We start from the raw sequence: 14,887 nt of genomic DNA, 5'->3' as shown, positions 1-14,887 counted from the left end.
TAGATATACACTCGACAAATTGTGTTAATGTGTCAGACTCAAGTGTTCAGAGCAGCCAAAGAAGTGTACTGTAGCCTACAGGTTATAATAGGGGAATGTATAGTGAACACACGTCTTGAGGACTTAGTGTGGAAATGCTATATCAGTTTTATGGCCAAACAAAATGGCCCTCTAGACAGCTGGAGAACGGAGAACTATTTTAGTCTGTGCAGTCAACTAACACATTTATTAGAAAACGCCTAACATGCCAATGAAACACAAACTAATAACAGGTGCCATTGCTGAGTCTAAGCTCTCTTTTCTACTATATTTAGATATGCGTTGGATGCTAGTCAACAGGCTATTTTCTGATAATAATCTACAGCTGTAGGATCTTAATTTGAGCCAGTTTGCTACAGCAGGAAAAAAAAGTGCAGCAACAGGAAATGTGAATTATTATGTGGATTTTAATTAAGGGATTTTTTTGGGGGGGGGGGGGGGGGGGGGGGGGGTTGATACATTTTCAGTTAGGGCAAATCAAGTCTGAAATTTCAAAGTGGAAATGACAAACTTTAGAAGCCTTTTTAAAACTCAAACACAGTACAAGTTTGCATTGTACAAGTGCATGAGCATTCTCCGCAACAAAAGATAGATCAAATGAATATCCTTCAGCATTAGTGCAATAAGAATGTTCAAACTACAAGCTTTCATAACTGATCATTAGCATTCGTCACTTAACCCCATTTTGTGTGTGTGGTTATGAGTGCAAAAGTCAATGTCAAAACAAAGTGAAGTAAAAAAAAAAGGTGATCTATTCAACATTTTGTGCTGTCACCAAAACAACATCCTTAATGACAGGTGCTACCCTATTTCGGAGTGATGCTATACTATGCTTGGCACGTAACCACCAATGGATGTTAAAAATCTAATGCATCTGTTTTTATCTCAATATCAAATCATAACAATTAAGTACCTTTAGTGTGACTGTTTTCAATGAAAATTGTTAAAAAATAAACTAAATAGCTTCGTAGCAAAGAGCAATTTCTCAAGCAAGAATTTTGCTAGGACTGGGAGTGGTCTGAGTAGGGAGGGAAAAACTGAAAACTAGCTGTTATTGGCAGAGAGGTTTGGAACTCTCGTGTTGGGTTAAATGCGGAAGACACATTTCCGTTGAAGGCATTCAGTTGTACAACTGATGAGGTATCCCCTTTCCCTCTCTTATTGCTCTATTTACCAATTAACCGCCTGGTGATACAGAAACTGAAATGTCAAGCAGTTTTTTTAAACAGCTCTTAAACTAAAAGGGCATTATTATAATTTTCACAATTCCACAGTATTATTCAAACCTCATAGTGTGGATATATATATATATATATATATATATATATATCCACACTATATATATATGTGTGTGTGTTATTTCATAGTTTTGATGTGCACTATTATTCTGCAATGTAAAAAATAGTAAAAGTATAGAAAAACCCTTGAATGAGAAGGTGTGTCCAAACTTTTTACAGGTACTGTATACAGTTTTTCCAACAATTGTTTACAGACAGATTATTTCACTGTATCACAATTCCAGTGGGTCAGAAGTTTACATACACTAAGTTGACTGTGCCTTTAAACAGCTTGGACAATTCCAGAAAATTATGCCATGGCTTTAGAAGCTTCTGATAGGCTAATTGACATCATTTGAGTCAATTGGAGGTGTACCTGTAAATGTATTTCAAGTCCTACCTTCAAACTCAGTGCCTCTTTGCATGACATCATGGGAAAATCAAAAGAAATCAGTCAAGACCTCCAAAAAATTGGAGACCTCCCAAGTCTGGTTCATCCTTGGGTGCAATTTCTAAACGCCTGAAGGTACCACGTTCATCTGTACAAACAATAGTATGCAAGTATAAACACCATGGGACCATGCAGCCGTCATACTGCTCAGGAAGGAGACGCGTTCTGTCTCCTAGAGATGAACGTACTTTGGTGCGAAAAGTGCAAATCAATCCCAGAACAACAGCAAAGGGCCTTGTGAAGATGCTGGAGGAAACAGATCCAAAAGTATCTATATCCACAGTAAATCGAGTCCTATATCGACATAACCTGAAAGGCCGCTCAGCAAGGAAGAAGCCACTGCTCCAAAACCGCCCAGGTGCAGAGGACAAAGATTGCACTTTTTGGAGAAATGTCCTCTGGTCTGATGAAACAAAAATAGAACTGTTTGGCCATAATGACCATAGTTATGTTTGGAGGAAAAAGGGTGAGGCTTGCAAGCCGAAGAACACCATCCCAACCGTGAAGCACGGGGGTGGCAGCATCATGTTGTGGGGGTGCTTTGCTGCAGGAGGGACTGGTGCCCTTTACAAAATAGATGGTATCATGAGGGAGGAAAATTAAGTGGACGTATTGAAGCAACACCTCAAGACATCAGTCAGAAAGTTAAAGCTTGGTCGCAAATGGGTCTTCCAAATGGACAATGACCCCAAGCATACTTCCAAAGTTGTGGCAAAATGGCTTAAGGACAACAAAGTCAAGGTATTGGAGTGGCCATCACAAAGCCCTGACCTCAATCCCATAGAAAATGTGTGGGCAGAACTGAAAAAGTGTGTGCGAGCAAGGAGGCCTACAAACCTGACTCCGTTACACCAGCTCTGTCAGGAGGAATGGGCCAAAATTCACCCAATTTATTGTGGGAAGCTTGTGGAAGGCGACCCAAAACGTTTGACCCAAGTTAACCAATTTAAAGGCAATGCTACCAAATACTAATTGAGTATATGTAAACATCTGAACCACTGGGAATGTGATAAAATAAATAAAAGCTGAAATAAATCATTCTCTCTACTATTATTCTGACATTTCACATTCTTAAAATAAAGTGGTGATCCTAACTGACCTAAGACAGGGAATTTTTACTAGGATTAAATGTCAGGAATTGTGAAAAACTGAGTTTAAATGTATTTGGCTAAGGTGTACGTCAACTTCCGACATTCACAGTGTAGGTTGGAAAAACTATGTGAACCCCTAGGCTAATGACTTCTCCAAAAGCTAATTGGAGTCAGGACTCAACTAACCTGGAGTCCAAACAATGAGACGAGATTGGAGATGTTGGTTAGAGCTACCCTGCCCTATAAAAACACCCACAAAATGTGAGTTTGCTATTCACAAGAAGCATTGCCTGATGTGAACCACACCTTGAACAAAAGAGATCTCAGAAGACCTAAGATTAAGAATTGTTGACTTGCATAAAGCTGGAAAGGGTTACCAAGTATCTCTAAAAGCCTTGATGTTCATCAGTCCATGGTAAGACAAATTGTCTATAAATGTAGAAAGTTCAGCCCTGTTGCTCCTCTCCCTAGGAGTGGCCATCCAGCAAAGATCACAGAGCAGAAAGCTCAATGAGGTCCAGACGAATCCTAGAGTGTCAGCGAAAGATTTACAGAAATCTCTGGAACATGCTAACGTCTCTGTTGACGAGTCTATGATACGTAAAACACTAAACATGAATGATGTTCATGGGAGGACACCACAGCGCTAATGGCAAATTATTCAGTGGAAAGATGAAACTACAGTTGAGGTGTTTGGAAGGAACACACAACACTATTTGTGGAGAAAAAATGGCACAGCATACCAACATCAAAACCTCATCCCAACTGTAAAGTATGGTGGAGGGAGCATCATGGTTTGAGGCTGCTTTGCTGCCTCAGGGCCTGGACAGGTTGCTATCATCGGCGGAAAATGAATTCCCAAGTTTATCAAGACATTTTGCAGGAGAATGTTAGGCTATCTGTCCGCCAATTGAAGCTCAACAGAAGTTTGGTGATGCAACAGGACAACGACCCAAAACACAGAAGTAAATCAACAACAGAATGGTTTCAACAGAAGAAAATAAACCTTCTGGAGTAGCCCGGTCAGAGTCCTGACCTCAACCGGGTTGAGATGCTGTGGCATGACCTCAAGAGAGCAGTTCACACCAGACATCCCAAGAATATTGCTGAACTGAAACAGTTTTGTAAAGCGGAAGGGTCCAAATTTCCTCCTCACCGTTGTGCAGGTCTGATCCGCAACTACAGAAAACGTTTGGTTAAGGTTATTGCTGCCAAAGGAGGGTCAACCAGTTATTAAATCCAAGGGTTCACATACTTTTCCCACCCTGCATTGTGAATGTTTACACGGTGTGTTCAATAAAGACATGAAAACGTATAATTGTTTGTGTGTTATTAGCTTAAGCAGACTGTGCTTGTCTGTTGTTGAGACCTAGATGAAGATCAGATCAAATTTTCTGATCAATTTATGCAGAAATACAGGTATTTCCAAAGGGCTCACATACTTTTCTCTTGCCACTGAATGTGTGTGTGTGTGTTTGACTGCACAACGCCTTTAAGCTCTCATAGGATAATCATTATTTTGTTCATTTCAAATAAAGTTAATTGTCTGTAGTGGTAATAATATTAATAATATAGCTCTTTTGATTATACAAAAATAACCTCAAAGTGCATATGATGGGCTGAAGGGAGATGTGTGTCTGAATGAGCAGAATCAGTCAACTAATCCAACAATAGCACAGACCCCTTCAACAAAAAGCTACTATTGGGTTGTAGGAGTGAATGATTGATAGGACAAGACATTTACAGTTCTGGGGCCTAAGTCTTTTCAGTCCTGAAATTGGACCATTGGCCAGCTCTTTCACAGTTGACGATAAGAGTGAGAGCAAGGCCCTAACAGTGTGAACGACCTGTGTTGAGTGGCAGAGTGCCCAAAATGAGCATACTGCTGACCTGAGGACTGTTGTAGGGCCGAGACAGCCTGACATAGGTGAAAGGACCCTATTGAAGCATAGCTGGGGAGAGGATATTGTCAGACCAGTTGCCAGGTGAGACAGAGAGCATGTGGCCAGGACAGCACTCAATTTTCCATACATAACATCTAAAGAGGTTGGCCATCTATATTACAGTCTTGAAAAGGGGAAAAAGGAGAGGCTCTCCAGGAATGATGGGACGGACCTGTACTTATCCTCTGAAACATGGCAGCCCTACACCTGAAGCCCTATTGATGTGTCTGAAGTCACGTGTGTCCGCGGGATGGCCCCATTTAAATGCATGAGGTGCCTCTTCTACCGAGCATAAAAATGATTAAAGGAGATGCCTTTTTCCCCCTTGATTTCAGCCAACTCAGCCAAAGAGAAAACGGAATACTAAATTGTTTCTTTCATTAAAACATCAAGGAGTCCGTTTCGTTAAGGGGTTCAAAGGCGACAGACAATATCTGCAGTTGTGTAGTGTGTCGCGTTCTCTTCCTCCCATACAGTCGCTGAAATAATGGGCAAGGAGAAGACAGCCATTCTACTCCAGGGGGGTGGACTGGCGGCGGGGAACAGCCACCGATCCACTTGGTAGCGGAAGTGTTAAAGCCGCCACCAAAAAGACAGACTAGTAACACAATATGTCTGACAATGGCCTTGGCAATAAGGAGCCTTTCAGCAAGGAAAGGTGGGTGGGGGAGATGGCTTCCTGAAGGACCACTAAAAGGTTCCGACTGTCCCATGATAATTGGTAAAGGTCAGTTCCTCCTCCTTGTGCAGACTTCAAAGTAGAACTGCTTTACACCCCCCACCCGCTCTTTAGAGTGGCACACTGCCTTCACCATCTCCTTAGTAAGTGCCTCGGTTCACCCCGTTAAATACCACACCATTGTGATTCAGGGCTAAATGTGGACAAAGCCATTGTGGATCACCTCTGTATTGATCGGAGATAAAGGAATCACTATGGAGATCCTCTATGACGATGATTGAGATGAAACTACACTTATCTATCGCTATGAACACAAAATTGGAATTAGCTCGACAGCTATTTTTATGACCAAATAAATTGAATGTCAATCAATTCCGGTCGCAGTTGTAAATGAGAACTTGTTCTCAACTTGCCTACCTGGTTAAATAAAGGTGAAAGAAAAAAAGAAAAAAAGAATTCCTTTCATTAACTGCCACTTTGATTGACTCAAAATGTGGCATGTGGACTTCATCCTAATCATGAACTAAATAGCCAAACCTCATGCATTGAAAGACAGCTGAGGAAACCCAGGTGGAGGTTGCTGACGGATATACATACGGCGACGCTAAAGCAAACACAAAGTAGTTCAAATCTCGGATCGGACTTATTCGGTAAACAAGTAGGGGTTTACAGTAGTATCTCTACTCACTGCACGGTGGATCTGTGTGCTTGTCTGCTAAGACCCCGCGTTGCTGCTCGGCACTCTAATTTAAATGATTTTGATTTCTTAACAAAGAATGAAAAATGCTGACATTAATTTATAAGCGACCAAAATCAATTCTGATAAAAAAAAAATATGCTGACAAAGCAGTGCTGTTTGCTGCACAAAAAAACAGATTACTGCTGCCTGCTGCAATAGGAGGCATCACGGGATCTATTTTATTGACAGATTTCAATGGTCTCAAACATTTGGCACATGACCAGCATACACTAATGCACAAATTGCTCTTGACACACTGTCATATGCTCAGCAAACACCAAAGTCAACCAATGGTGTCGGGGTATCCTAGTCACACAGATTTTCAATGCCTCCACGTCAACGGCTAGCTCGGGTTGCCTCAAAATCAAAAGCGAAAGGGTTGGGAAAATCGCCATATTATGATTCATATCATGTGCAATGACCCTGTCTTTAAAGCACCGATGCCTAGAAGCGTGCTGCAAATCCATGGCTTTATTATTCACAGAAAATGTACTTTGTCTGATCATTTGTTTTCCAATTACACTGGTGTCCCTGCTTGCAGACATTGTGTCAGCTGCGGTGACATGAGCATGGTCTCTGATAGCTAACTAGCTGGCAGAGGCGGCGTTGCTGCTGCGGTTGGAGAAATGTTCATACCGTTTCATACCACTTTTTTTTTACTCAGCTTTTGGATTTTCTTGTTTGTGTCGTTGGAAGGGAAACCACACCCACTTCATCCAGGCAGACATTCCCCCTTAAGCTATGTGCAAAAAAATGTTGGATTCAGCAGTAAATGGGTGAATGGGACGGTGTGACTTTCTCCTATCGCCAATCCGAATTCTACTATTACTAACACAGTGGGATGTGATATGGGCTTTCAATATGAAGCCATAGTTTCAGCATGAGGGGGAGAGGAAATTAATTAAATGCTTCACATAGGAAGAAGTAAGCTGTCACATTGTTATAAAAATCACCATAGGAGTTGGCAAGACAGCATAAACAGATCTGGGACCAGGCTAATGTCAGCCCATATCCACATAACAGTTGAAGTCTACAGTAGGACTATTGGAGAGAAAAAAGTAAAGAAGGACGAAATACAATGTAGAATCAATGTTTAGCTCTAAATGTCAAAGTCATGAAATATGTGCAGATAAATCGAAATACAGGAAGACTATATGAGAAATACCAATGATCAAGCAGTGTCTAATAGAACCCAATGGGATTCTGGTAACAGGGAAGAATTTGCTGGGACAGATCCACTTAGAACACGGCACAAGCATCAATTCATGTATTGAACTTTTAGTGCTATTAATAGACCAGCTCGTAAGTTCATCGCTATGTGACGGCGTTCTCCTGTAGCTTTTGTGTGGTAAAATGCTATTTTAGGATCATTTCCATCCCTAATCACTATTTGTCTGAGATGAATTTCCAATAGGGGGTGGTGCTGCCATCAATGGGGATGTTAGACAAAAAATAGACACAATTATTGCACAAACTATTATTGCACAAACTATTATTGCACAAACAAACACATTATAGCACATACTAATCAACGTTAATGGGTTAACTTGAATTTCAGCTTTAGGTTTGATGTGCAGCGCAAGTGTACCAAGATAAAGATAAAGAACTACTGGAAATTGCTTCAGGGGAAACGGCAAGAAACAAGACCTCACAGTGAGGGCCTCAGATCTACATTCTGCCGGGCAGACAGACATCTCCTTGTCTTCCATACTGTGTGGACAGTTGATAAGGAGTTCTTGACAGCTAAAGATAACTCCCTGTCAGCTGTCCAAGTAATATGGAAGACAATGAGATTACAGAGACCTATAGGTGGGCTGCTGGTTGACGGAGGACGATGGTGGGCTGTCAGTCTTGAGACAAGCAGCCATGCACATGGTTACCATACTATAACGTATTGATTACTTTACATGCATAAGGAATGCACATGTTAGGGGTCAAGAAAGGGTCAAGAGGAACTAGTTGGGTGGAAAGTCACTTAGTGATATGGAAAGTTACTGAGTGAGAAAAGGGGAAGTGCAGAAAGGTCATTTCTGTTCAAATATGCTACTGTTGAATATGAATGTTCCTAAGGAGGGAGGCAACGGGCGACAGTCTAATTTCAGTTCTTGATAAGGTAGACCCGTTTCTGAGGAACCAGGACCATGAGGAATGTGGAAGGGATGTGGAACAGATGAAAAGAGAAGACACTGCTGGGAGGGGGGCCACAGGGGCCTGAAGGTAGAAAGATGGACTTGTGTGGCTTGTATGTTGTCTTTGCAGCTGTATGACACAGTGAGTAAACTTGGTTAAAGCTTTTTCGAGTCGTCCGTTTCAGTTTTTACTCTGTTTATTCCGAACCTAACAATGGCCAGGTTACTGTAAACTTTTACTGTAAAATACACTTTTTGGATTGATTGATTGGTTGATTGATTGGTTGGTTGATTGATTGGTTAATTGTGCTAGTGCCTACCTTGGACAATGAGATGGACATTAGAGGTCTTGGACTGCTGTTTGGTCTGGATGGAGCATGTGTAGGAGCCCTCGTCGTACACATCCACTTTCTGGATGCGAAGGCTGTACTCCAGCTGGCCCTTGTTCACCAGGTCCACACGCGGGTCCAGCGACCACTTGTCCTCCCCAGCGAAGATGATGTTGGATCGGTTAAGCCAGGCAACTTTGGACACCTTATCATCCACGTAACACCTGGAAGGAGAAAAGAGAGAGGAAATTAACCAAGTTACGAATCAGGTCGATTTGAAAAGAATTATGCATCAGAACCGCGTGAAATTAATATTCAAATCTATGTAGGTCTATTGTATATAGGCAGTCTATATGTAGTGACCAAAGATAAACAAAAGATGAATTATTGGAATGAAAATTACTCCTCCTAATCTGAGGCATCTCTGAGGGATAGCTGAGAACATGCTAGCAGATACCCAGAGACTTCCAGTCATTGCTCTAACGCTAGTTAGCAACTGCGCAAGCGTTAGTTAGCAACTTTCTTCAAACTACACGCACAAGTTCATCTGACTCTGGGGAAGTAGATCTGACAATATCCCTTTAAGCTCGTTCCTATCTCTCTAGTTCTTCCTGCTTTGCTCTCTCTTCTGATAAATGTATAATATATGCCATTAAGCAAATGTTTTTATCCAAAGCGACTTACAGTCACACGTGCATACATTTTTTCATATGGGAGGCCCCAGGAACGAAACCCACTATCCTCAGTTGGTAGAGCACTCTGCTCTACCAACTGAGCTACAGAGGACCACAGCTATATGTAGGTGAACAGTGATGGTTCTCCTCTTGATTCAAAAGGACATGGGTATCCTCTTGTTTACCTCGGCTTGTTGCATGCTGTCAGAGCATTACGCCGTGTATAGGTATGACGTCTACGACTGTGTGTTGGAGCGCCTGCTTAATGAATAAATGTAAGGGGACGTCTGAATCGATGAGAATGGATATCATGCATAATATAACATGGCAGACATACGCCGGAAATGCAAATTGAAAACTCAGCCGCTCGACACAGTATATCGGGTGTATTCAAAACAGAAAGTGAATTAGTCGGGGAGCAGAAGTTGTTTCACAATGACCCTGAGAGATTCTCACATGCAGTAGTCACTACTGTGGCCTTTCCTATTTTAGGAGAGGTGGTTTATCAGCAATCGGGGAGGGTCACCATCTTAATAACGGCCCGTATTTGTAAAGCGTCTCAGAGTAAGGATGCTGATCTAGGATCAGTTTTGTCAGAAGGGACCTGATCCTAGACCAACACTGCTACTCTGAGACACTTTTTTTGGAATATAACCCATTCCAAAACAAACTACACAAATAACCCTAATAATACCCAATAGCCATGACATCACTTCATGACATCTGAGATACTGTACATGTCTCTTAAATAAAGCTTTTTCCAACGCCTTTATCAGCCAATAGGAACCCGTTCTAACCCTCTGCCCTCCAATCAGAAACACCCTGGACTCCCCGTCAGGTGAGCAGAACTACAGCAGGAGCACAGTAGTTTCCTCATCGCGCTTCACAAACCCTCCGCAGGCCCCCAACGCTCCCTGGCTACTGCATGCAGGGCGCCAGCCAAACCTTTTTCCTGTTCAAACTAATAAGCTGCTGGCCTAGAAGGCATGTGGCTCCTGCCTCCCTCCCTCCCTCCCTGTCTCTAAGCAACCCCTGTTTTGGCGCGCAGCAGGCAGGTGGTGAGGCAGGCAGGATGACAGGGGTCTGGTGGGTTTGACGGATGCCTGTGCTACTGAGCTGAGCTGGGCCGCGGCCATGCTGCAGGGTTCGCTGTGGGGGAAGTCCACAGCTCCCAGTACAGGCAGCAGATGCAGAGTGGGAGACTCTAATGAGAGGGGAGAGGTGCCACGCTCTGGCAGACAGCTACTCCCCCTGTACTACATACTTCCCCCAGCAGAACTGAACCATGCTGAGGGGGTGTGAGGGGGTGCTGGGAGGCACAGCTGCTCTACAGGCAGGATACAAAAAACACTGAAAAAACAACCAGCTCACTTACATAATCACACCTGCTCTCTCTCTCGCAATCAATAAACCTGACCATACCCCCCGTAACACTGTTTTGATTAAAAGAATGGAGAATTATGTCGGCAGGTCATGGGCTAACTACCTTTCTACTTTAGTTTGTGAGGGGGGCTGTTCCTTTAACAAGTCTTTCTGTTTGCACGTGGCACACAGAGGAAAAAGGCAAAACCAGGTCATATCTTTTCCCCTTACAGCATTTCCTCGCCCCAGATACGTTCTCGGGAGCAGGTTAAGTGTATTTCCGGGAAGGTGGTCGGTATTCTCCAAGGACAGAGGGAACATTCGCTTCAAAACGAGGAGGAATAGAAAACCTATGGTAAAAGAACAGAGCAGACGGCACCGCGTCGAATGCCAGATAAAAACGTCTTTAGAGGACTAATGATTTCACACGTTCATAAACAACCAGGTGATTAATTAGCCATGTTTGTGTATAGTGTACATAATAATCAACCTACTAATTAATTTCACATGTCTGCCATTAAGAAAATTTGGTTAATATTACCGACGCTAGGAACAACTGGCATGCTGTTGAATCGATGCAGAAGACTAAATTAAGCAAAGTGGGTTGAAACACAAATCATTATTATTCTTGTAAAATTGTGTTGACAGAGTTTTATTGTGAGGGTCACATTAATTGCTTTGATTCAAAAGGAAAGTGTGATGTTTTTGAAGGTTGCTTATGAAATCCACCGAATGTAATGATGCATTTAAAAGAAAGATGATGAGGGTGAGAAAAAGTATCCTTTTATTTATAGACTTAAAAGGAATTGATATCATTAGGGGGGGGGGGGGGGGGCGGACCCAATGCCCCCTGGATCCGAATCTAGCCCATAGGGTGAAACCTGCGGGAAATAAATCTATCCTAGATGATACAAATACAACAAACATAACTAACTGTACAAGGAAATAAAACCCACAGTGGCAACAGAACACACATGTTGTACACTGAAGAAAAGGGAGAAATGGGGAGAGAAAAAAGGAACAAAAAGATTGGAGGCTGCTGGTTACCTGAGGATGCTCCTTTCACCTTTTGGTGCCTCCTTTGAATTACTTTTTCCCAGAACACTTAGCGCTTTCTGTTCAACATGATTCACTCAGAACAGCCCCCAGAGGAAGAAGCTGTGTGCTTGTGACATAAATGCATCTGGAAAGATTGAGACCCTCTCCTTTGTCTTTGGGCATTTTTCCACAACAAAGCCTTTAAATAGCCACAAAACATTGGAACGTTTCCCCATCATGCACCTTTTCTTGCTCTCCTGGTTCACATACATCACTGTCTGAATAATCAGTCAACTAGGAGATTATTATTTTGAGATGCATCCTTATAGTACAGTGACTGCTGGTTTATCTGTCTTGCAAAACCAGTCGTGGAGGTGAGAAAAGATTGCTTGAGTATAACAACTGTGAGATAGATGATACCTCTGAGAATCCTAGTCAAGGGGATGTAAGGCAAGGGCATCCTGCTTCGATTAAACCTCCTGAGATGCGCTCTCTGCACATTGTGCCTCCATAACAGAGGATAAACCTGAGATGAGTAACCTCTTCCCTCACCGTAAATAAAGCATTATATACATTAGAAAATAATTTGCTGTAAAACGCCCTCGGTATGATCCATAGGGAAAAACAATTGAGGACATGTTAATACTGTACTCTGAGGAAGAGAATGTAACAGCAAAGGAGGTAAGGCTTCTGGACAGCAAGGGTATTGGAGTATGCTACTGTGAATGATTAATATTCACTCTACATATCACTGGCTGTGGCTCCATTAGCACAGGTCCCTATGAGGCCTTTGCAGTAGCGCTCTCTCTGCTGCTTGTGGCTTTGAGGGAGGGCTAAAGGTTAGATTGCCCTGGCACAGAGGCCTCTAATTACCAAGACTTGACAAGGCACCTGTCATCTTGAATAAGAAGACCACTCAAGTCTTGGTATGAGTGGTACTGTTGAAATTGCTTACTTACAGTATTACTTGTCTGGAAAGTTGAGAGGTTGGCAACTACAACGGCCATCTTCTCCACATTCTGAGCGCTCTGAAGAGGTTGTGAGGTGCACCTAAGGTTTTTATGAATACACTCCAAGATGAATTGATAGGCTTATGCAAGATAAAAATGTACCTTAAAGCTGTATTATGTAACTTTTTGGGCGATCCAACCCAATTCCCAGACATGCTAGTGATAGATCTGTCATTCTCATTGAAAGCACGTCTAAGAAGCGGTAGATCTGTTCTGTGTGCGCTATTTCTATGCTTCCCATTCTTGAGCTTCGTTCTTGCATCTTTTACTTTTGGTTTTGTACACCAGCTTCAAACAGCTGAAAATACAATATTTTGGGTTATGGAAAATATATTTCACAGCGGTTTAGATTGTACAATGATTCTCTACACTATACTTGGTGGTTTAGTCACGTAAACTGAAATTAGGCGAACTATTAGAATTTTAACAACCAGGAAATGGCGGAGCGATTCCAGCATAGTGCACCTTTAATATCTAAAGCGACCGTTTCCTTCAACCTTGGGGTTGCTGTTTGGTCAGTCTGTGTCAGCTGTAAAAAAAAAAAAAACTAAAGTGGGTGTTTGATTCTGTCCCTCATCTTGGTCCACAAGTGGAAATACCCCACATCGAGTGTTATCCAAATAAAAGGCTATTCTCCTCCCAGTCCGGACAATGGCTAAGGTTTCTCTCTACTCTCAGCCAGCCAGTCCTGGTGCTGGCCAATCAAAGCCCAAGAGAAGTGTACAACAGTTCTCAAGTTTGAAGGTCCACTAAGTTTCATTTGTGATAAATGTCCTTACTGTACACAGTCTTGACACCAGCAGTAAAACATGCAGTACAAAGTTGGATTGTTTGTTACCTATGTAGACAATTGCAACAAGACACAGTAGTCTGTTCTGCCCGACAACAGTGTTGTGTTATTTATTTGTGTTAATGCAGTGGTCTTTGGGTCCAAGGCAGAGAGCTACCTTGATTAATAAGTAAAGAATTATTAATACATTAAATGTTATAGTGCTCCCAATATCTCCATAATTGTGTGTGCATGCATGAATTAATTGAACATGCGTACATTAGCCTAATGGTTACATGGTTTATGCAGAGTTCTACATCCTGTGTTATTGATGTTACTTTATGATTAAGTTATAAGTGCTATGATTATACACTTTCCATATTCAAAGCATTTCAGTTTTTTTTTACAGGCTATATCTTTAACTGAAAATCATGAAACAATATGTCAGGTACGTAAAAAAACAAACACGGTCAGTTAAAGTGATTATTTGTAAAGTAAAGAGTCACACATCGCAGCCCTGACCGACTGAGGTGAACAAAGAAAGATGGCTGGTATGAAAAAGTGGAGAAACCGGAGCTAAATTTGTCGTAAGCGAAAGCCTGGCTATGGTCTGGATAAAAGTGTGTTCTACAGTCGATGTTTAAAGGACACATCTGGCATCCCTCAAAATGCCTCATCTCCATATCTGAAAGGTGGATAGATTGGGAGAAATAATGAGCGTGGTTGGAAAATGAATGATCCATCCAGCTGTACATTATATATCCACACTATTTCAGCCACGGTATATACAAGCTTACAGATATTCCATTAATTGCTTTCTGTCTGAGGAGGGCAACGGAAGGGGTGGTGTGGCACTGTTCCATGAGATAACGCCAAGACGGTCCTGGTGTGTGACTGCAAGAAGAAGTGGTTTTCCGTGCTTGAATTCATGCTTTCTCTCACTATGAAAGAGTGGAAAGCACAAGGAATATTAATAACGCCGTGAAATGCATGGCTGCCACAAAATAATACACACAACGGAATAAATGCAATTTTATCAGGCTGATAATTAATCACAAAGGTGTCGACGCTCGCAGTAAAATTTTCCTGGGTGTAAATCTGTCTTCCTGCAAATATTCCAAGTTAGACAAGGAGGAAGTGAGTTTCTCAGGACAGATGCCACCCAACACACTACAACAGATTGCCTCAAGACAAACCTACCAGTCACCCAGATGATTACTGAGAGAGCAACCACTTAAATTACTCTGAAGTTGCTGATTTTTATTTCAGTTGACAGCTGGCGTTGAAGCACTCGCTCATTTCAAGTGAAAAACCCATTTTGTGGGCCTCAGCGTTGCCAATTTCTTGCTGTCACAGG

The 14,887-nt window shown here is 42.1% G+C and overlaps 1 protein-coding gene across 2 annotated transcripts in view; it reads right to left on the bottom strand.

The window, feature by feature from the left end:
- Nucleotides 1–14,887, bottom strand: part of LOC139385471 (limbic system-associated membrane protein-like) — a 450,702-nt gene that overhangs the window by 32,381 nt on the left and 403,434 nt on the right. For both annotated transcript variants that reach the window (XM_071130529.1, XM_071130530.1), the window contains one exon: nt 8,669–8,901. In XM_071130529.1, the coding sequence (XP_070986630.1) occupies nt 8,669–8,901 (233 nt within the window). The remainder of the gene's footprint in view (nt 1–8,668; nt 8,902–14,887) is intronic.

The sequence above is a fragment of the Oncorhynchus clarkii genome, chromosome 27 (assembly GCF_045791955.1).
Source record: "Oncorhynchus clarkii lewisi isolate Uvic-CL-2024 chromosome 27, UVic_Ocla_1.0, whole genome shotgun sequence".
NCBI lineage: Eukaryota > Metazoa > Chordata > Actinopteri > Salmoniformes > Salmonidae > Oncorhynchus > Oncorhynchus clarkii.
The sequence above is the reverse complement of the archived record's forward strand: the minus strand, read 5'-3'. Positions and strand labels throughout refer to the sequence as shown.